The 23,582-nt window shown below is 40.0% G+C and overlaps 1 protein-coding gene across 6 annotated transcripts in view; it reads left to right on the top strand.

Moving 5' to 3' along the window:
• ZNF536 (zinc finger protein 536) overlaps nt 1-23,372 on the top strand; it is a 347,905-nt gene extending 324,533 nt beyond the window's left edge. For all 6 annotated transcript variants that reach the window (XM_042027598.1, XM_042027596.1, XM_042027599.1 and 3 more), the window contains one exon: nt 19,904-23,372. In XM_042027598.1, coding sequence (XP_041883532.1) covers nt 19,904-20,139 — 236 coding nt within the window. In that variant the 3' untranslated portion in view covers nt 20,140-23,372. The remainder of the gene's footprint in view (nt 1-19,903) is intronic.
• The last annotated feature ends 210 nt before the right edge of the window (nt 23,373-23,582 follow it).

A 23,582-nucleotide genomic window follows, 5' to 3' on the forward strand; every position in this document is an offset into this window, starting at 1 on the left:
CTGCCCCCGCGCCGCCCGCAGGTGGCGCTGCAGACCGAGCGCCCGCCCCGCCCGCCCGGCCGCGCTCGGGGCCAGCGGGGGGACGCGCGGGCGCTGAGACGCGAACACGGCCGGAGAAAGGTTTCTTTTTTCTTTCTTTTCTTTTGGCCCAAACCGCTTGCTGAGCCGCTCCTGGCACCCCGCACGCTCCCGAGCCATATGATGGGTTTTTTATCAGAGCGCCCGTCTAAATAATTATTCCCGTGTCTGTCCTTTACAGCGCGGTGAGGGCTCTGCTTGTAGCCCTGCTTTTTTATTAGTTTTCATTTTCTTTTTTTTTTTTTTAATTTTTATTTCTATTCCCCTTCTCATTTTTGAAAATAATTCCTGGTTAATTTTGTATGAAATTATTAATGCACCATTCAGGCGTTATTTCACAGAATCACAGAATTGTTTAGGTTGGAAAAGACCTCTAAAATCATTGACTCCAACCTTTGACTGCTCACCATCTTCTCAATTAGACCATGGCACTGGGTGTTACATCCAGTCGTTTCTTGAACAGTCCCCACTGATTAAAAGCTCCAGGGATAACAAAAAGCTAAACTTTAGCTTATATTGCTGCTGCTGCTGCATGTTGAATGGCAGCTGTTACATCGCCCTTGTGTTCTGAACTGACAGCAGAATAAACCTCAGCATCTCAAGTTTTTGTTCATGGAAAAATCTGAACACTGTGTTAATAACTAAATATTTTATTCTAATACTAGTAAAACTCTTTTCTGTAGAGTTTCAAAAATTTTATTTTAAAGCTTGAGTCTTGCAGTGCTTGTTCAAGCAAAATTCTAATACTCTTGTATGTTAGAATTGTGTTCAAGCACAACCACGTTAATTGTAAGATTTTTCTTTTTCTTTTTCTTTTCTTTTTCTTTTTCTTTTTCTTTTTCTTTTTCTTTTTCTTTTTCTTTTTCTTTTTCTTTTTCTCCTTTTTATTAATTTGCCTTCTAGTTCATAAATATACATAGCTTCTCCTGGTAGCCATTTGGAAAACAGAAGTGATATTGGTAGATAAAAGAAATATTTGTTTATCTGGGTTCAGTATAAATAATGAGAATTTTTTTCAGAGAATTTACACGTGCAGACAAGGGCAGAAAAAAAATTGTTCATAATTGTGTATCTCATTTACCCAAAGTGTGTGATTGTATGTGCAAATTAAAATATTGCATGCACATGCTAAATTAGGTATTTGTGAGTGCAGTTACTTAATTTGTATGTACAGATTAAGTTAGCCCAATTAATCACTATGATAGTCCAATTTTACACAATTGTGAATCCACCGATGGCAGCCGAGTTGTTTTGCCACAAATGCTGAAGGAACGTTACAGGGAGATGGGTCCAACTTGTACACAAGTGAAGCATGTGCTCTTGCAAAAAAATCCCTGAAAAATTTATAATGTGTTGGTTATTATCACTTCTGAGGATATGCTATTTATGAAAACCAGTTATAGCTATACAATATTTGATCAATTGCTATCAAGACCCTGACATCAGAACCATGCTTCTCACATCTGGCCCTTTTGTTTGTGCTAATTACGATGATGATCATGGATTCAACCTGTCTTAAATCTCAGATGTATGAAGTGGGCAGATTAAGGACATTTGTTCATAATTAGGATTCCTAAATGGATATCTGGGAAATGCTTCTTGGAATATTTATGGTCTTGTTCCAGCAGGGCTTCTCGTTGTGCACACACTCTCTGTGTGATGGCTGCTGCATTTCTTGCACCAGTGTCCTTTCAAAGCCAGCCTAACCTGTGTATTCTCCATGCAAAAGCAAAGATGGAAGCCATCAAAATTAAAGAGCAGCTCTATAAAAGCTGGACTTTCTCACATAGAATGTTTTCTCTCAGCTGGGGACATGATCTTTGTCAACCCAGTGGTGTCCCAGGTATCCCTAGCATGTCCTGACACATCCTTGCCTTCCCTTGGCATCGGGGTTGCCAGCTGGAGCACCTCTTGCCCTGGTGCCCAGGCAGCCCAGCACATGCTCAGGGCTTTAAAGCAGACATTACCCCTGTTAGCATTTACAAGTATATTTAGGCTAATTCTTGCTATTGGATTTTTACCCCCACCTATTTTGTTTAACATATGTTGCCAAAATACAGAACTCCTTTGCTTATACTATCTCTGATAACAAGAAGCACCTGCTAATGCTCCTAATGCTTATTAATACACGTCCCTTGGCCAACAGGAACTGGTGTGACTGGGGACACTTTACTTCTACCACAGACAACACAGCTCTTTTCTGATGTGTCTTCTTTTTGCTGAAATAATTTTCTGACAGTCCTGGAGCCAGGAAAAGTACATGGGAAGTTTTACCATGGAGTCAGATGAAGCCTGGTGTGTTGGTCTTTAAGGCTCTTCATGGGCTCAGGTTTCCTACCTGGTGCTTCATGCTTGCTCATGAACACAGAAGACGGTGTTCTACATGTCTCTGGCTGGTTTGTTGCTGCCCCTGGTTAGCAGGCAGAGCTGCAGACAGACCTGTAAACCCATCTCTGTGAGGGACTGGACTGTCACCACCCCAAAATGTGCAGGATGCCCCCTTTGCTGGGAACCTGTGCCCTGCTGTGATGGGAAGAGGGCACTGCAGGCAGCAAACCCTGCCCACTGTGCCCTCCTGGGCTGGGGCAAAGCACTGTGCCCTGCTGAACTGAGCAGCCTGCTCTCTTGGAGAAAAATGAGAGAGAGGAAAAAGGCAGGCAGGATTGTAGAATACGTGTGACCTGTATAGGGTGTGTGAAATTTTTTCTCATTTTTTTTTTTAAACAGAGCTGTTTATGACCTGGTTTTGTTCATTTTAGTTATCCTGGATAGAAAAATGTGGTGCTATATTGTGTGACTTTGTTTCTCCAAGAGGACAAGTGTGGGAAAGAGACAGGAAAATGAAGTTTCAGTTAAAGCACGAAAAAGAAATATTTCTTCCCAAAAATATGATTTTTAATATGTCAACATTTAAATGTGAATTGTTCTGATCAAATATTTACTGCTATCGGGAGCTGTGTAGAACATTAATCTTAATTTGTTTTTCTTTTTCTCCAAAGCAATGACTCCAACATAGCTAGGAGATCTGTGTCTTTAAAAATAAATAATGTAGCAGAACGGCATATTCTTTGGCACAGAAATGCTAGCCTGTGGCATCTTCTGCAACTACAAAGCAGTCTCGAGCGAACTTTCTTCCCTTTTTATTAATAATTCCCTAAATCAATGAAGAATCTTGAAAAGTTCCCGTTCACTTTGCTCCTGTGCTCCTCATAGCTGCGGCTCTTGCTCATGCTGGCTCATCCCCCGCCACGTATCATTCATTTGGATAGATCTGCATGTGGAATTTTGGGAGCGCAGGCTCCAACCCGCTAACTCTATGTGCAAATACAAAGCCCATTTTCTCTTTTATTATTTTGGTCAGCCTGGGGTTTTGTTTTTTTTCCTGAAGGTGGCAGTGAAAGAAAAAAAATAACTCCCTTTGAAGATTTAGGAATTTTATTACAAAATAGACGGACAAGTACTGTATTTTACCCATTTCCCCTTGTGCCCATGAGCGCTGACAATGAAAACTACAGCTCCTATAAAGTGCTGATCAAATTGCAGAAGGTGGCCTTTCCCAGCAGCCTGGCACACTCTAGCATTATCCCAGCTTATAAATAAACGGATGGGCTGAGCCACTTTGGCTTTTTTTTTTTTTTTTCCTCTTAGTCCTTAGCAAGATAATTGAGGATCATAATGGTGGGAAAGGACTGCAGTCATCATTCGCTGCCTGTCAGGTATCAGTACTCATCTTCGTGTCATCCGTCACCATTGAACCACTCTGTCATCTTTCCCCAGCCTTCAGCGCCGCTCCTTCTCATCGTGTTCATTATCTCCGGCTCCGACCCAGCTCCCTCCCCCAGCCCTGTAAATGCATCTTTGTGCGACTCTCAGTCTTCTGATTATGAATCGATGATCATGTGGTGTAAGAGAGATAGATGGCTTTTAGTTCCATCTTGTCTTCTCTAATTGTAAAATATTAGTTACATTAGACTGTGTCTTTTGATTAATGGAACTTATTTGGAGTGGCCTCTCCCAGCCCTCCCCCTTCCAAAGTCCTCCACTGACTTTTGAGAATTGAGTGATTTCACTTAAAGCAGACAAATAGGCCCTTCAGCAAGGAGATAGCTGAGCTCTAATATTGTGGGCAAAGCAAGCTCACGGAGCCGGAGTTGTGTGTGTGTGTGTGTGTGTGTTTTTAAAGAAAGGCTTCAACTCTGCCTAGACAAACACAGACCATTTATTAACGTGCGTACAGCCGTGCTATTTTGCAAATCCAGCAATTCTTATAAAGCTGCAAAACAGGACATAAGGCTGAATGCCTTCTGAATTAAATTAATCTTAGATAGGAATTAAGAGCATCCTCGCTTTCACTTTGGATGAAACAGGTCAGTCCAGAACTTTGATGTATTAATGCTAGCATAAAGTGTTATCTTAATACTCTCTTTTATACTTACAGGACATATCATCAGCCAAATGTCTCTTCCTTGTACATCTGACACTGCGAGACATTCGTCCTTTAATACAAAATTTATCTTATTTGGCACTATTTACCTAAACATGGTCTGCTGATAAAGTCCTTGCTGTACAAATGGAAAGGCAGTTGACTAAATCCCTTATTATAAATAATCACTGTCTATCTTTCAGTGTAAATTCAAGGACATGTTCACTTTCAAGCTATCAGTTCAATTAGAAAAGGTCTATTCACTGTCGATGTCTATATCTCATGGAAATAGGAAAGCACAGTTAATAAACAAATCAAACTATTTTAAAAAATAGCACAGTGGATTATGAATTCTAGAGCCCATGCTGATGGTGACACTGTCAGTACACATGCCATACAAAAATATATACAGTGTTATCTAAATTTTTTATGCTACCTTCAGGATTTAAATCTGACCTTTGTGCCTTCCCTCCCCAAATCTTTGACATTATTTCAGAAGAAAACGCCTATACTGTACCTTCCATATATTAAAATTTAAAGAATAAGTTTGTACGTGTATAAAATGCTAGTTAAGCCTTTTTCAATTTACTTCTTTCTATTAGAGAATGGTAAAACTGATTTGAGGTTGTGAACAACTGTGTGTACAGTAAGGGCTTGGGATGGACACCTGCCCCAGAGCCGAGGAGCAGGGGCTCAGGGTCCTGTGGCTGTTCTTGCTCTTCCTGATTTTACTGTAGTGGCTGGGGTAGTTTCTATATCTGAAAGGCTTTCACCGTGGTAGCCATGTGATTATAGAAAAATCTCTCTCTGTTCTTTCTATAAGAAAGGAACCCTCTAGCCTTTCGTGTTACAGAAAATGCTTGAAAGTAGGAATCCAGAAAGCTGGAAAAAGTCCAGAAACCCACAGCCCCCTTCCCCCAAGATTTTTAAAAGATATAGATATTTTTATATATATCTCACTATACTAATCACACCCTATGGAATTTAAACAAGCTTTTCCAGTGGCCCGGGTCTTGATACCTAGAGGCTCAGATGTAAGGACTCTGTATGCAAGATCAGCACTGCTCTACTCCATCCATGTGCTGTCTGAGATCAAGATTTGACTCCTGATGGGTATTTCCACACAGTATTTACCACCCTAGAAGGAGTGATTATATTTAATGGCAGAATTTCAGTTGACTTCTCAATATGTATTGAGTTGACCTTTAAGTTAAACCACAGATTAATTTTTTTTAGTTGTCTCTTTAAGTACATTTATAGACCTCTCTGTTCTGATTAGCATAACGGTAGATAGAGAAAAGTTACCTGCCTCAGATTATTTGTTGAAATCAGAGAAATTGCATCCCTTCTCCAGAAGGCAAAATATTTTGGCCCCCTCTAACCACTGTATGCATTAGTTTTGTTGCAAAATGGTTTTGGTTTATACACAGAGAAGCCCAAGTGGGTATCAGTTTGCTTGAAAGCCCAGAGCCTGCCATTGATTTCGTATAACTAAATCTTCTCCCTGGAAGTTGGTGGAAGTCAATGAAGCTTCTGTGGTATTGAGTGGCTCTTCTACAGGCAGCAGGAGCAGCAAGGCTTTGGTGTGCTGGGCATTCTGGCAGGGATGTTTTCCTCTTTGCTACCTGACACACTGTGATTTTCTTACCTGTCAGAGATAGGTAGGGAGCTCCTTTACTCTAAATCATCAAAAAAATACCCAGACACCCTAAATGGGGACAGTGTCTTGCTGCCCATAGAAATCTTGGACTTCTCTAATTTTATCTAAAATAAAATCTTTAGTAGCACCCAGTCCTCTGCATACTGACTGCCACAGGAGTAGTTGGAAGGGAATTTTGGTTTTGTTTCTTTTGACATCCAAGGGTTTTTCTTCATCTTGTGCCCTTTGCTGCCTGGCAACACGTGGCTTTAGGGAAGTGGGTGACAGCAACCTCAGCTCTGGGTGTGGACTGTTGGTCTGTATTAACACATACAGCAACCAGCTGGCTCCGTGTGCCCCCCAGTGATGCTAAAATTCCCATCCTCCCAGTTAGCAACCAGTTCCTCTCGCTGGCTGTGGGCCCCACCTTGGCTGCAGGTGCAGCTTGGAATGGCTGCAGGTCCCCCTGCACAGGTACTGGGCTGCTGGACCCTCTCCCTCCCCGTGTCCTTGGAGCCCACTCTCCCTCTTGCACCCAGAGCGAACACCACATAGAAATAAATGCAAAAATAAATGCAAAAAGGAGCACAGATTCACATTGAGACAATGTAATGTGCCAGCTTTTATCCGCAGGCAAATTTTCATGTCTCTTTTATGAATCTTTGTAGGTAAGGGCCAAGCTATGAGGCCCCAGCTCAGGAACAACTTGGGCTCATGCATTGTGCAAGCTCCTGTGCATTCCACACAAGTCTGTGGGATGACTTACAGGCTTTGTAGTATGCATAACCTTCAGCAATTTGCTGAATCAGGGCCTAAATACTGAAATATTCTTCAATAGTTCTGGCTCCACTATGAAACTCTAGAAGGCACATTTCCCTCTCAGTGTCTCTCCATAAGACCCATCAATGATAATGGAGTTACATTAGGCACATCTAAAGTTAATTATACAGTTACCTCCCTCTTGGCCTCTGTTTGTCAAAAAGAATATGATAAAAAAAAATCCTCTGTCTTCTAATATCTATTTTTATTTGAATTTTTATCTGCCATCTAGGCAAAAGAGTAAAGACCACACTGAGAAGACCTTTGGTAGGTGGGTCTGGATGTTTGTTAGCTGAGAGCCAGCGTGGGAAATGTTGTGTTAAGAAAATTTGCAGAAAAAATTCTATGGAAACCAAAGCAAAAGAAATATTTTGGGAAGGCACTTCCTTTTTAAAATTAAGTGGGTGGTTTTTAGGGATGCTGATTTATTTTGGAGTATGGGTTTAGAGGCATGCTTCAATTGGAAAAAACAAATTCTAATGTTCACTAAAAACTCAGGAATTTATAATGCAGAGAAGAGGTTAAACAAAACAGTAGATCCAGAAATTTTGCAATTCACTGCATATTAAAAAAGAAGTATTTTTAGTGTTTGTTTGGCTGTTTTTTTTTGTACATGATTTCACATTTAAATATGGTGAGCCAAAATCCTCTATCCCAAACACAGGTCTCTGAAAATCTTGATTTTGGTATGTGAGCATATTGCTGGGGGATACCAGGTTTGTCTAGGGATCCAGTAGCTTTGACATACTCTAGTTTACAGTACCTGGAGTGTGCTCAGTTGCTAATGCGTTTTGCATGCAAGATCACTGTGCTTCAGCATGACAGCTAGGAAAAAATGTCATTTTATTTTTAATTGCAGCAGGTTGCAATTTGGGGGAGAAAAAAATCACATTCTTTGTTAGAGAATTGTTCTACAAGAGTCCAGTCAGAAAGCTTCTAGTACTTAATAAAGTCAAATTCCTCCCTGAGCATTCCCGTGAGCTGCTGTGGAAGCCAGCGGGAGTTGCGCATGAGTACCGAGGGCAGCATTTTGCCCTTAGGACTGAATTTCCCAACTGACTATTCTTTTAGCCTGTCTTTTGATTAACAATCTGTTTGCAGCAGGCTAGGGCCAGGGAGGCAGCATATACCCCACTGTTCAAATCTGTGGCAAAATATTCTACAGAGAGCTACTTAATAAATATCAACTTGCTCCAATAGTCATTGAGAAATACCTCAACAGATAGCAATCAATCGAGGGCTGAGTTGGGAAAAAAAATACAAAAGGACATCAAAGAGGTTCTCATTCCCAGTCTATTGCTCTATTTAAGGGTCCTATAATTCGGTGAGGTTGTGTGCTAAATAATTTGTAAGCCTTCAGAACATCCAGGTTATTGTTTGTGGACAGATGGTGCATCACATTTTATTGCTTATTCCTTCTGTGGTTTCTCATATGCAGGACTGATGTGCACTCTGAAGTCTTTGTTTCCTTGCTAAAATCTCTAATCTAAAACAGGCAATCAAGCACACAGACAGTGCTTCAGAAAGCATAATCATACTTTTAAAGGGGGAAAAAAACATTTCAGCTGCAGTTAGGAAGCAGATGTGTTCCCTGAAAATGTAAAAGGTTATCAGAAGTATTAAAATAGGGAAATAGACACGGAATTCGGGAGCACCAGGGAGAGCATGTATTTTCTCCCTGTACTGCAGGGTAGGTATGCCTTTTCCTAGGCTACCTGCTTTGTATCTGGCTCTCTGCAGAGCTGGTGTAGTGAAAGCCTTCAGAGACTGGCTTTTGCTTCCACCTTTCCCCTGAGATTGGCAGTCTTTGTCTTTTACAGGCAAGGAGCAGCCGTGTTGTGATCCTGGAACCACTGCTGCCCCGAAGAGTTAAATCATGTTGATATACAGGAAGGAAATGGAATAGACTAACTCTACTCTTTTCTTCCTACGGATTTTTCTTTTTATTCTGAAGATAGAATTACTGTTTGTAAGCATCTGAAAGTCATTAGTGGCTCTGCAGTCTGTCAGGTGCCGACGCAAAAAACTGCTGAAACTGAACGGGTTCCTGTGCGGAGTGCTGGGAATTTGTCATGTGCTGATGAGCAGTTATAATAATATATGAGCAAATCACAAGCATTCTGCAAATTAATCAAATTTTTTTTCCCCTTCTCCCTTGTCTCTGGGAGAGTGGCTTTGCCGGCAGACGTAGGTGAAGCAGTTTTACTCACAGATGGTAGCTCTGGCATCAGATGGAATTTATATAACAGTAATTCTGATTTCCTGCCAAAGTAGCACTGAAAACACCAGGGAGATTGTACAAGACAAGTCATGTGGTTTTGCTGAGGTTGTTGTGGGAAGTTTAAGGGGGGAAATCTCAAATTTTCCTCTTTGCATTTATTGTTTTAGCCTGAAGGGCCAGAAATTGTACACCATTCTGCCATCGGCGAAATCCAACACATCTTTTTTTATGAATTGCGCTGAAAGAGTGCTTCCCAGCTGTTGGAACTGCTGGCAGGGAGGGAGCCACATGACTCCTCATCCTTTCCCTTTCCATACAAGGATTAAAGAGGGGAGGGTTCAAAAGGTTGCTGCACTACATGTTGGAGTGAGGCAGGGTCTCCCTTCCCAGGAAGCAATGCCATGTTCACTTAGGTTATACTCCCTCTGGCATAACGAAACACGGTGGGGGGGTGCTCAGGGCTTCGGGAAACACTGTGGTAGTGGGTCTCCCTCCTCATTAAAATGGGTGGGCTTTGAATGAGGTTAGTTGGGTAGATTAAGGCTATTAGCTGTGTCTCTGATGACATTTCCAGTTTGATCAGTAGAAAACAGACACGTGGGGGTTTTTTTACCCATTCAGGTAAGTGCTTGGTGCACTTGTTATTTGGCTTTTGCACAGATGAAACATGCACTGATCTGATGGCAGATCCAATCCTGACTCAGAGCAGTGCAGGTCTGTTCAAGCAATGGGCTGGCAGCAAGGATGAGAGCAGAATAAGGCCCGGTGGCTTCTGAATTGGATCACGTTTTTAAAAACAAAAGCAGTCTTCCCTGGAAAAATATGACGGTGTTTTTATAATAGCCGCATATTGAGTAATGCATGGAGCATCGCAGGACTGCTGTGACACTAAAAGAAAAAAATAGAGGCAAGCAGAACGGGAGAACTTTCAGGGGCTGTTTTTAATAAAGAGGTGAATTCTTTCTGCAGTAGGAAAAATGATAAAAAGATGGCGTATCAGCTACATTATGCAACAAAGTAATGCTGCTGTGTTTTTATAATGTAAGGCACTGCCCATTTGTTTTGGTTTACGTGACTGCAGTGAAATAAGTGGATTAGACTGAAACTTTAGCATGCTTCATTGCAGCTGGTTGCAGACATCTGTCATTCCTCAGCCATACATTCTGGATCATGCCAAGAAGAAAAAGCAAAGTCTGACACCTTTCATTTTAGAGAGCCTTTTATAGAAAAGAAAAGGAGAAGGGGAGAAAGCATTTCCTTTGTGACTTGATAAAAAAGACACTTTTTTTCTGTGACAACACCAACAGCACTTTCCAGAGGGAAAGGTCCTGCAAAGTTAATGCTCAATTTACTCTTTGCAGCCCTTTAATTTTTACTGTTTGATCTCCTGGTTTGTTGAATGGGATATGATAAAAATTTGTTGTTTTATTTTTTTACAGGAATGTTAGCTATATGTACACCCACATCAGAAATGTGCCTGGTGAGAGGTGGGCTGCTCTGAGTTCCCACTCAGGCTGTGCTCGTGGTAATTCTGTGCTGTGATGGCACATAATGCAGAAGCATTGCCAATAATGAGTTGTTCTGAGAAGTCCACTCACCAAATCCCATAAACAGATAATAGTGATGTTTTAGAGGAATGATTAGTGGGGTTGTGAGCTACTCCTGGATAATTTGAAATATTAGCTATTAGTGAGCTAGATATTTATTTACTTAAAGTGTTTTGTTCTTCTTCAGTCTCTCCACTAACACGTTGCTGAAGTTAGAGAATCATGAGGTACATGACAAGTGTTAATGTGACAAAATACCATCTAAATTACCCCAGTTACATGAAAAAGCAATAACTAAAATGAAAGGAGAGCAGGGTTAGTCTAAGTGACATCATACATGCAGAAAAAAAATGTTCTAGCTTAGGGTCCTGCTTCAGCAAACATTATAGCATGTGGATAATTCCATCCCTTCCCCCCCAGGTGATTTATGGACCATGGAAGTGATGGGGAGACCTGGTATCCTTACAGGGCTGTGCACAGAGGGGCTGGTCTTTGCATGGCTCAGGCTTGTGACTGTCCAGTTTGACACCAGCTGAGGATGTAACACATCCAAATGTGGGCAGGAAAGATTTAGAAAGCTGAGTATGGGATTTTTAAAATTCCATTCTGCCAAATAAAATAAATAAACTCAAGACAGTTGCCCAGAGTGAAAGAGAAAATTCTACTGTATTTATGAATTGCTAGGCAGAATAAAGGATATTTGGTAGTAAAATACCATCACTAACAATGTCTTTCCTATTAGCTTCTGAATTGAATGTTCTCTTTACTAAAATCCCAGTGCCACCAGTACAGCATTTATTCTGGGAAATCATAGGTACATTAAATTCAAATGCAACTTCATTCAAGAAGTCGTAAATGCTCCCTGAAATAATAAATATTTACTGAGACAATTAAAAAATATGACAGAACGTTAGAGAGAAAACTTGTGAATGACCTAGTAGGAAAACTGAGATATTTTGCTCAAGGGGGTTAGAATGGGAATATAATGTTATTGAAGTGATTAAAACAAGTAAAGGAGTGAATAGACATAGCAATTAATTGAAATATGTAAGTAAAGGCAAAGGTGGGACTCTGAGCATGTAATTTTGATGATCAGAAGAACTTGGGGTTAGTTAATATTGAAGAAAAGTCTGCCACTTACCTTCAAAATGTGTTTCATTAGTTGCAGTCTACGTGGATCCCCAAAGCACCAAAGAGAAGGCTGTGAGGACTGTACCCTGCTCACTCCCTGGGCTCGGGTACCTCTCCCCTCTTGTGTGGAGTGGCCCAGGCTGCAGAGGTGAAGGGACACATCAAGGTTTGGGAGAACAGGAATTGGTACCAGGGGGGAAGAAATGGCTGGAAATGAAAGCTTGGCCAAAACCACAAGCTGCTGTGAGTTTAGGATTATGAGAAGGATTATGATTTCTGTAACCATTGCCATTATGACTTTAGTCAGAGTTGGCCTGCTCTTTACAACAGGTATCTAGTGCCCTTGATAAGAACTCTGTCCTCTACTTATGTGTATAATCCAAAGTAAATAAATATGAAAAATTAAATGTAATTAAATTTCCCAAAGCATGGGACAATGATAGTCTGGCATTTCAAGCTCAATCAATGACAGCATTCCCACTAACCTCGTTTGGAGCCCGCTGAGGCTCCAGGCTCGTAACTCATGTTTGTCATGTCAGAACCCGAACTGGTGCCACAGTGCACAGGACACTGTGTGTGCACCCACCAGCAGTGGTCTGAGACACACAGGTCCAGAGAAAGAACAGTCTTCTGCCTTTATCTCAGAATTTTAGCTTTACAGGGTTCCCATAAAGTTTAATATTTGTTTAGGAGAACCTTTTCAGCTATTCTGCTGAGGTTTTTCCTTTCTTCCGAGATCCATTTCCCTTTTAAATCAAAAGTTCCTGTGTGAATATCTTCTTCTGAAAAAGAAACAAATTCTGTGCTGAGTGGCTGGAGCTGATTAATTCTGTTGTTTTACCAACTCTGCAAGAAATGGGAAATGTTTTTTTTCCCAGGACTTGCAAGTCTCTATTACACCATCAGTGATTTCACTGGCCATTTCCTAGTTCCCTTGTATTTAGTGCAGTACAGATGGCTAACAAGTTCCTCACTCTACCTCCAAATAATTATCATTTCCATATTTTACATAACAAAGGTAAAAAATGTTAAAGTAGTGATATTTTGCATAATTTTGTGAGTGATTCTTTCAGTAAGGTAAAACCATGTCTATGAAGGACAATAGAATTCTCTTTGTCAGGAGTGCCCAGGTGACTGTTAACCTCTATGTCAGACCAACCTGCACTTGGCTGTTTTACATAGCAGAGCTGCTTTGTTGGTGGTTTTTACTTCTTTTGCTTTTAAAGGAAACTTCAGGGTGTGATAATTAGTGATTGTAACCTTCTGAGACAGGAATTGAATAGTTACTACGAGGGAAGTTTTTATTTAAGGGAGAATGTGTGAAATTAACATAATATTTTACTGATACATATTAAAGGCAAAGTGTAGCACCAACTTTTGCTTTTCTGTCATCATTAAACATTTTAGTGCACTCAACAGCAAGCTGAAATACCTATTTGGAAACACCAAGCACTGTATAAGACACTAACTTAAGAGCAGACTCCAGCTTTGATTACGTTTCAGAAAAGCCATATAGGTATCTGAGGGTTGAATTCAATCTAATGATTGCAGGTTTTTTGTTCAAGTAAAAATCTTTGATACAAATTAATTACAGATTACAGATTAGTCTTTTTATTCTCTAGCTCTTCTGCAACCAGTGATGGTTCAGTGAATCTCCACCCTGCCCGTGCACTGCATGTCCATCTCTGCAGGACAGCAAGACTGCAGTGTCATGTGCTGGCATTGGGATGGCTGCTGACCTTGGCATGTTTGGTTTTTTTTTTCCAGACATCCTTAATGCATTTATTTAGGGTCAGGCTGGTGGCCATATTTTGTCATGGGTGTTCATCCCAAAGTTATCCTCCCCTAATTAAGATCTTCAGAGTAACTCACAGCAAGAGAAAGGCTCTTCCAAAAGGCAGTGCACGTGCTGGGACCTGAGCTGCTCCTGGGAGTGCTCAGTATTAGTGAGGGGGATTTAAGTAACTAGACTGGTGCCATGAGCAATTAATCTGGCTACCTCTAAGGACTCTTTGCACAATTGAGCCTGGTAAGGAAGGAATTCAGCTGAATGGAGGGTGATCAGGGGGCTTTAGACATCCCAATGGAAACATGTAACCCAAAGCTTTAGCCTTGGTAGCTGGAAATGTTCCCTAGCCTTCCTAAAATCCAGATATATTTCTGCATTTTTTTTGTATGCAGCTCTAGACAAAATCATCAAAAAAGCCTCAGATAAGGCTTTTTGAGTTTATGACTTTTCTTGGTCAACATGAAATAGAATTTTTACTTTTTTTTTTTTTTTCAATCCAAGAAACATATAAACTTCACAGAATATTGAAATTTTCCCAGAAGATCATCTTGGTTGGTCTTGGGCCTGTGTGTAAATAAACATATACTTTTCAATTGTTTTATAAAAACTTTTATTACAGATATGAACCTGATTTGGTGTACTTTAATCTGTCTGGTATTTTGGGAATTTCATAAAATGCTTATTTTGAGACCAATAAAGTGGAATGGCTCAATCAGAGCCATTATTGTCTATTGGACAAATATATTTATTCAGCATTTTCCCATCCATACTGTTATGCTCCAGATCCGAATGGCTGCTTTAGAGCCATTCTGCTCTCCTGGGTAATGCATACAGTACTTGGGATGTTTGCCGTGGATAGGAAATGTATTTATGAAAATTTATACGTTAAAAAAAGGAAATTGCACTAGCCAAGATTTAAATGAAAATAGTTTTCCCTTTGCAAATGCTTGTTATTATGCTCTAATATACTTTCAAATGGCAGTGTTCACCAAGATGCCTGGGACCTGGAGGCTGTGGTCTGAGAGAGACAAGAGTTCAGCCCAGCAGTCACTGCCAGAGAACTGGAGATGCTCAAAAAGCCTCTCTTCTTACACAGAAAGCACTCGGCCATCGTTGCCTGCTGTTAGTTCTTCATCTGCTTAGAGATGATTGTACCTCAAATACAAGCTTGTGTGGGGAAAAAGGATTCAAAGCAGCTCTTCCTGGGGAGGTGTGGGCTCACTGAAGGTGTGAGTGCAGGCTTTGCTGGGCAGCAGATGTGTGATTACATGGACCATTCCACCAGCAACGCTGTGGGACAGAGCATCCCGGTGCAGCAGACAGTGCCCATCCATCGTGAGCCACTGCAGCCGGTCCTGCACCAGTGCCCGGGCCTGGCCAGAGCTAGCCCTGGCCGTGTGGGATTGCTACATCATCCCAGGAAGTCAAGTCCAGATCTTCAATGTCCAACGCCCCAGCTAAAGAGATTTGTTTCTGAGAAATTCAAGCCTTTGAGGCTTTTTCAAATATCTGTTTGCGAGGGAATAATTTGTTTTAAAGAGGTAATTGCTGTTATTTTTGATTTTCACCAAAAGGATATTCTTAAACCAGGCAAAGAAATCTGAAATGAGTTTGCTGTATTGCATCTCAGTAAGTGCTATAGCCATTGGCCATCTAAGGAAAAACATTCTGTCAGATAATCATGGCCATTTTTGCATTTTAAGGGAGCAAATGTCATATCTAAGAAACACATTTTATTCAGAGCTTAATTATAATTTATAGTACATTGCACAGCATTTGTTTTCTGTTCATCATGTTATTGCTCTTCTGCCTTTCCCCTAGATTTATGCATTAAATCGTGTGTGTGTGTGTCTGTATGCGTGTATCTGTGTATATATGTACACATATGCAATATAATACAAAGTGGTGCAGTGGGGACAACAGACGGCTTGTGTGTGATGTATTATTGGCATTTTTCTTTCAAATTACCATTTTCTTGCTGCTTTGGGAGAAAGCCATGATTTTGCTGTGATTAGTACACTTTTAACAATCTGGAATAAATTCCTGATCTTATTCATGTGACTAGTTCAATGCCCATTTTTACATTTTAGTGCAAACCCCCACATATGTGCCTGTAATACCACAAAAATAAGATGTTTCTTTGTGGAAATTTTATAGAATTTGGATGCCGATCAAATATTTTTAGAAGTGGAGAATTAATGCGGCTTGACCATGTAAATGATTTTTTTAATGAAAAAGACTTTAGTATTCATCACTCCTTCTCTCTCTCGTTTGTGTATTCCTTTGCGCTAATCTTAAATAATGGATCTATATCAAAGTTAATAAATTAGTAACTATTAGCAATGTTTGGATTACAGTGAGTAACCCAGTGCCACTTCATTGACATTGACTTTTTATGTGTTCCAATAATACATTTTGAGTTTTAAAGATTAGACAAAGCAAAATAGGGTTTGGCATGTACTTGAATCTTTAACAACTCTTGGGCAATGGCTTTGTTTAAATCCAAGACCCCTACTTGAGATAAACTTTCATTCAAGTGGCCCTAAACCCCAGACTGAGATCCATGTCTTTCTCAAAACCTACAGTTTCTGACTGTTCAGCTGATGCACCACGTTGGGCTGCATCAGTCATGCCATGTTATGAAACCTAACGCGATGTGACTGATGCAGCCTGACATGAAGTGTCACAAAGCAACATATCACATCACAAACTTGAAAGAGAAGAAAACAAACTTTACTTCTTTTTTTTCTCAAAGCCTAAATTAATGAAGCAGCATATATTTTTAAAAAGGTGAACTAGTTTCAAACACCAAGGGATTTTTCTTAATATGGGCCTGCGGAAAACTTCTCTATCCTGGCCAGAAGGTATCTCTTATGCACACTCCTTGTGCTCCCTAAAATTCAGTCAAAACTAGAGAAGATGATGAGCCTGAGTCACCACAGCACTGTCACCCTTGCTGGGTGTGATCCTGGGAGGTTTAGGTCACTTTTAGAGGAGAGGCTCCAGCAGGTGCTGGAAGTGATCACCCCTCCTGGGGAAATCCACACATGCTAAAAGTGTTCTTTGAGTCCAGCCATCACTGTTGTCAGTTTAGCTAATTTTGATTATTATTTTCTGCTGTTCCACTTCCTTAGACTGTCAGCTTCCATCCAGAGGTTTGCAAAGTCTCTTCACGTGCTCAGTCACAGACTTGATAGAACATTGCTCCACAAAAGGATTATTTCAGCTGCAAACAATGTATTGTCCTCTATTCTCAATTTTTGATCAGAGAAAGATGCACACCACAGTTTGCCCCCCTGGTCCACCCACCTTTAGTCTAATTACTTTTTCTACAATTGCAATGCATATCACATAATCTCCTGAACTATCAAGAAGGTTCCTTTCTTCTTTTCTTTCTCTTTTATGTTTTTTTTTCTGAAGGGCTTTCATATAATTTTATTGGGAAATATATAGTGGGTAAAATATATATGAACTATAGCTTGCTAAGAAAGGACCTACCAACCACTGCTAGATAAAACATTATAAATTTATTGCTAACTTATCTGGGAAGGGTTATTTTAAGAGCCCGCTGCCCACAAAAAGTTTTGGAGCTAAAATTAATGAATGGGGATACCTAAGAGAAATGGGAATTTTCCTTCACCCCTTAGTTACAAGCAAATTGCAGATATTGTTATCTTTGCAAGCAAGAATAATCTCTACTTTTTGTACTACTTCTGCTGTAAACAATGTACCGCTTGCTTTCCTATGACCCTCACTCTGTATACATATTTATATATTATTCATATCGGATTAAAAATGAATGTGCTCTTTACCACAGTTGTACTGCATAGTGACAATACAAATTAACTTATTGTGTACTTACTTTTCACAAGGCAGTGATGTGAAATTTTGATGGCCTGAAAAAGTAAGTTGTGGGGGAAGCAATGCAGAACTGAATCCTTGTAGGTGCACTTTATATTGTCTGATTTATTAAAGTGAGTTGAATTAATAAATTACATTCTCTGCATGGAATTTTGAACACGGGTTTGAACTTGCTTCAGTGGTGGGAAAAAAGAGTTTGCTTTTAGTTTGGTGCATGTGAGGTGGTTAGCTCCAGCCATGCTTTGTGCATTCCTTGCCTAGAATTTGTTCTTTGCAGGAAAGAACTAGGATGGCTGTTTATTAAGAGCTGCTTGTGGGTAAAGCATTAAGAGCTGAGTGGTGAGATCATAGAATCACGGAGTGGCTTGGGTGGGAAGGGACACTAAAAATCATCTTGTTCCAACCCTCCTTCTGTGGGCAGGGACACCTTCCACTAGACCAGGTTGCTCCAAGCCCCATCCAACCCTGCCTGGAACACTTCCAGGGATGGGGCAGCCCCAGCTTCTCTGTGCCAGGGCCTCCCCACCCTCACAGGGAAGAATTTTTTCCTAATATCCAAACTAAACCTGCTGTCAGTTTGAAGCCATTCCCCCTTGTCCTGTCACTCTAGGTCCTTGTCAGTAGTCCATGTCCATCTCTCTTGTCAGCCCCTTCAGGAACTGAAAGACCACTATTAGGTGACCCATGAGCCTCCTCTTTTTCAGGCTGAACCATCCCAGTTCTCTCACCCTTTCCTCATAAAAAAGGTTCTCCATCCCTCTGATCGTCTTGGTGCCTCCTCTGGACTCGCTCCAACAGCTCCATGTCCTTCCTGTGCTGGAGGCATAACATGCATAAACACACACGTTGGAGATTTGGGAGGGTGGTCACACTTCTGGCAGTCTTCAGCTTATGAAAGCAAAGAGTGATGGGGAGCTTTCCATCCCTGAGGAAGGAAACAAGGCTGTATTCCTGGGGCAAGGCCTTAGGAAACCGGGTGTCTTTCCTCTGGGTAGCAAGCAGCATGTTTTGGGGGACTCAGCCTTCAGGTGGTGGTGTTGATGTTACAGTAAAAATGGTGAGTTGTTTTAGCAGCCCAGAGCACTAATGCTGGCTCAGGTGAATTCACTCTGCTACAGAGATGCTCATGCTCCTATGCCAGCAGCTGCCCATGCTCCCATCTCTGCTGGGAGGACCATGGCAGCATTTCCTCTCCAGTACAGGTAGCATCAGACCAGTGCACAACAGGTGTCTATTTGTTTAGCTGTTAAATTCCCACCTATAACCATGGGCAGAGGGTCCAGCCCCTTTCCCCATTGCAGGAAGCATAATTCTCCTCCTCTGCTGCCCCAGAACCTGTTTTGTGCCTGCTAAGTAGTACCACAGCAGCAAGGGAAAATGTGCTCTTCAAATGTGGAGATAGGGTATTGTTTTTCACTTATCCTGGCTTTATGTAGATGGTCTGGCACATTTATTTCTTCATTTATTTGAGCAAATTAAAGCAAGCTAAGCGCATTTGACCTCAGATGGTCCTGGTTTAAGTTAATTTGAGAGACAAAACTCATAAAGTTCCAGTAAAACACATCAACAACTTCCCAGCATAGGTTGAAATGTGATTGTTGAAACATAAACTCCAAAACCAGATACAGCATGGAGATTTGAAGTCACAATAATCTGAAAAATATAGGAGAGAATATTGATAGCATTACTGAGAAGTGATATCTTTCATTCATGCCTTTGTTACACAGTCGATTGCTGTTTTATCCACAAGAAGTGCATCTATCAGATTTTGTGCATTAACATTCCTTTTCTAATCTAGCTCGGACATTTTATTTTAAAGCTGATGATAACCTTGGGCCCTGGTCCAGCAAACACTTATATGTTCACGTATCTTTACTCACAGGAGTAATCTCACTGGAGTAAATGTTTGCAGGTTTGAGACCTTGGCTATCTCAATCCATTATTTCTTTCCATTAAAAAGTAATCTGTGCGATTGAAATAAAACATACAATTCTTTACCCAGAAACCCACCCAAAGACAAAGTGTGTTTATTAGACGAAGGGTCTGCACATTGTCATCCTTGAATTGCACTTCAATAAAAAAGATAATTAACAAATGTAAAAGAAGACAGTTTTGTACACGCTGTATTTACAAGAGTTTGGTTTGGATCATGGGCTGAAGGATTTACAGCTGGGGCTGAGGAGGGAGATGGATTAGCTGCACTGCTCTGGAAATCCAGAGAATTTTTTAAATGCAGTTTCTTTAATGAAGAAGAGCACAGATTTCTTGTTTTCACTGAGGCCACTGAGCAATGCCCCTCCCAGTAGGAGAGGGCTCCAGAGTCTCCCATTTGTCCAGGCTGTGCAATGTCCTTGGGCTAAAGCAAAAACTAACCCTGCTGTCGTCTGTCCTGCAGGTCACCGGCCTTTCCAGTGCAGATACTGCCCCTACAGTGCCTCTCAGAAGGGAAATCTGAAGACCCACGTGCTCTGTGTCCACCGCATGCCCTTCGACAACAGCCAGTACCCCGACCGCAGGTTCAAGCGCTCCAGAGTCGACTCCGAAGCTTCTGGGAATTTGGAGGAGCCAGCGGCTGCCAAGGCAGGGAGCTCGGCAGAGCCGTCGGAGGAGGGCAGCAAGGCCCAGGAGTGATGCCCAGTGGGTCCTTCCCTGCTCTGCTGTAGCCTTCGGCCCTGGCTTTGGACACGTGGTTGGTGAGGGCTGGCTTAAACCGCTTTCAAGGAAAGGGATGGCATGCAAGTTCCCAGAAGCATCCAGAATGCTGAAAACATTTAAATATATCTATATGTATATGTACTCACACATGCACATATATATATATATTTACAGACACAGAGATATCCAGTCATACCCACATTGAATATATATCTACATACACACACACACACAAAATACACACATTCCATACGTGTGTGTATGTGTGTAAATATATATATTACACATGAAAAATAAATTTCCAGCCCTTGAAAATGGCTGCTAAACAGTTACCTGGCAACAAGTACTTCCAAACAACGTAGGTGGGATAATAAAGTGATTTAAAAATGTTAGGAGGTCGTTAGTTATTTAAAAAACAGGGCCGTTTCAAACTTAAAAGTGGTCTTTGTCCAAAAATAATGCTCTTAACAGAAAAATGATACCCTCTAAACGATTTAGTGTTGCCTTGAAGATTGAGGGGCTGTGTTTTCATTGTTGAAAACACCTTTATAATATGACACCAGCTGCTGTCATTTGCCTAGCATAGTAATGAGATGTCTTGGTAGACTGCCATGGTGCCAGTCTGACTGGAGCTGTCATTGCAGAGAAAATCAATTCAAGTGGTGTTGCAACTGCAGTGTAGGAGAAACCTTAGACGGCCCATAAGCTGGGGTCAGTACTGACCTATTCTGAAAAGTATTGTGATATTACATTTTCTTTTTTTTTTTTTTTTAATATACAGCCAAATGAATCAATGGTTAGAAAAAAAATCTGCAGCCTGATGTGTGCATTGCAGATTTGAAATGTAATTCCATTTTTTGTAATCATCTTGCAGTATTGAGGGAAATGCTTTTATTCTTTTTTTTTCCTTGTTGAAGAAGTAAGTTGCTATAAACGTAGAATTACAATATATAGAAATAATGTTTAGTGAAACTAGTCAGCCTTATCTATAGAAGGTGCTGGTGAGAAACAGAATTTTATTACATAGGAGGTTGATAATTTTTTTCTTCTGTTCTTTACTTGTCCTATTGGGGTTTTTTTCAAACTTCCTTTCAACCCCCCCTTTTTTTTATATTTTTTTAATTTTTTTTTTATTTTACACTTGAATGAAGGATTCCCTGGTCATGGTTAATTTTCATGTATTAGTTTTTGTACGTATTACAGACATAGTGCAGAAGTTTCTTCTGGAGCAAGCCCTTATAAAGTAGCTTGACCTAAAATATGAATCCAAACTTTCTGCTCTTTGTCTCTAATGAAAAAAAGTGTTTTAGATGATATTGCTTTGGTTTTGTAAAACAAATGTGTTCTATATTTTTGCAGATTTTAGCTTTTTTACTGATTGGATGCTCCAAATTTAGTAAGGTCTTTGTCACATAGGAAGCTTTTGAGAGACTATAACAAACCACATAAAAAATGTAAGAAAAATAACTAAAGGTTTATTCTGAAATTCTCTGAATGGCATAAAATTTTATCCTTCTAATGTACTTCCTTTGATAGAAGCAAAATTGGTGCTGTTTATCGTGATGGTAGAGAAGTATTAACTTCTTCTAAAGCAAAATCATCCAGACTTAAAAAAAAAAAAAGAAAAAAAGTTAAAAAAAAAGTCAATATTTCTTTGCAGGCTGGGAGCACAGAGTAAAACCCCAGGGCCTTAAAACTTCAGCTCTGCCTAAAGCAGTTTACAAAAAATACTAAACTGCAATCAATGTAAATAAAATTCTTAGCGCTACCCTGAGACTGGAAAAAAAATCTCAGGCTAATAAGGAATACGGTTTGCATATGCTGTCGGAAAGGATGTCATCCAACTGAAGTTTCAGTTTAAATGAGGTCACTGTGTAACTTGGACCCATCTGGCACAGAGCAAGCTGCTTTTCTTGTTTTTCTAGTATAGTTCTCACTGCCTTACTTAAATCGAGTTGATAAACTTAATGCAACTGTTTCTATGATCCTAGATAAAGGATTGAAATGTTATTGAACCTTTCTGACTGTAGTAAGCTTTAGGATTTTAACTGCACTACTGTGTTTGGTGACTGTGTCAGTCGCTTGCTTTGTGTGTTTGCGCCGCCTTGGTATCTTAGAAAAAAAAAAAAAAAAAGAAAAAAGAGAAAAAAAAAACAAAACCACCCCCCACATTCCATTTCTTGCACTTTTTGAGCTCTTTCAGTATTCTTTTGTGTCTTCTGAGCATCTTCAGATACGACAGGCAATAATTCTGTTTGTGACACTGGAAACATCTCCCGCTCCTTGTGATGTGTGTGTTGATTCCATTTGGTCGGGTGCTACTGTCCCTATCCTCCCCTCTGACATAGCCCTTTTTTCCAGAACATTTGTAACTTGTAATACAAACAAGTGACAGCAGCAGTGATGCATTGTCAGTTTCTGAATATCATCATGCTTCTCATATCTAAACATGTCAAGTTTTTTCTCTGTAACTTCTGTAGTCTGTGATACTGGTCATAATACTGTCTACATTCCTACACAAAGAAAAATTTCTATCTTGGAGGAAATCTGAGATCAATAGAGTAGAGGATTTTGTTGCTATGCTTGTAACAATTAGAAAACTTTGTATTTAAAGTTTATTCTTGGTCATTATTTATTATTATAATACATCAGTTGACAGAACTTTATTCTGGTATAGAAGTATTAAAAGTTGTTTTTTCAGCAATGACTGTTTTCTTTCTGCTGTTAGAATAAAAATGTCTTTGAAGCAGTACAGTTTTATCCAGTGTTTTACGCAATAAAACCTCTACCTCTGAAAAAAAAAAGTTTTCCTACTTGCTTATGTTTATTAGGAACAGTTAAAACATTATTTTCTTCAGCTTTTTCAGATTTAAAAAGAAAAAAAAAATAATGCCAGTAAATTCACAGTTGTTAGGCAGTTACTGGAGTGTATTATGCTGGGTGTGTGTGCTCAGTCCACTTATTAATCTGAACAAATCTATATACAATATATACAGATATATATTATATATATTGTGCTTAATTAAAAGACTGTGGAAATCTGTTTTAGCATGTAGTAATAATTGTTTTATATACTACTACTTATGTACTATAGAAAAAGTCTTGGGGTCTATCAAGCTTTGATTTGAAAGTGTTTGAAGTGTGTATCATACACTATGATGTATAAAGTCATGTTTTCACATTAAAAAAGATTGTTTGTATAGATCATATATTTGCCTTTAGAAAATTGTGAGGTTTATTGTTATGGTGCATGTTAAAAAAGCTCACACTTCAAAGAATGTACAAGAGCAAGAGTGCTCCCATTCTCCTGGGCGAATCTTTATTCTTCCCCTTTAAGGTTTTATCTGCACATTTGAAAGCAAATAAATTAAAGGATTTTTCACTTAGAAAAGTAAGGATGATTAACATCAAAAAAGAGA

This window comes from Corvus kubaryi, unplaced genomic scaffold (assembly GCF_017639235.1).
Source record: "Corvus kubaryi isolate FWS band 111438036 unplaced genomic scaffold, C.kubaryi_AGA036_p1.0 37300, whole genome shotgun sequence".
Classification (NCBI taxonomy): domain Eukaryota; kingdom Metazoa; phylum Chordata; class Aves; order Passeriformes; family Corvidae; genus Corvus; species Corvus kubaryi.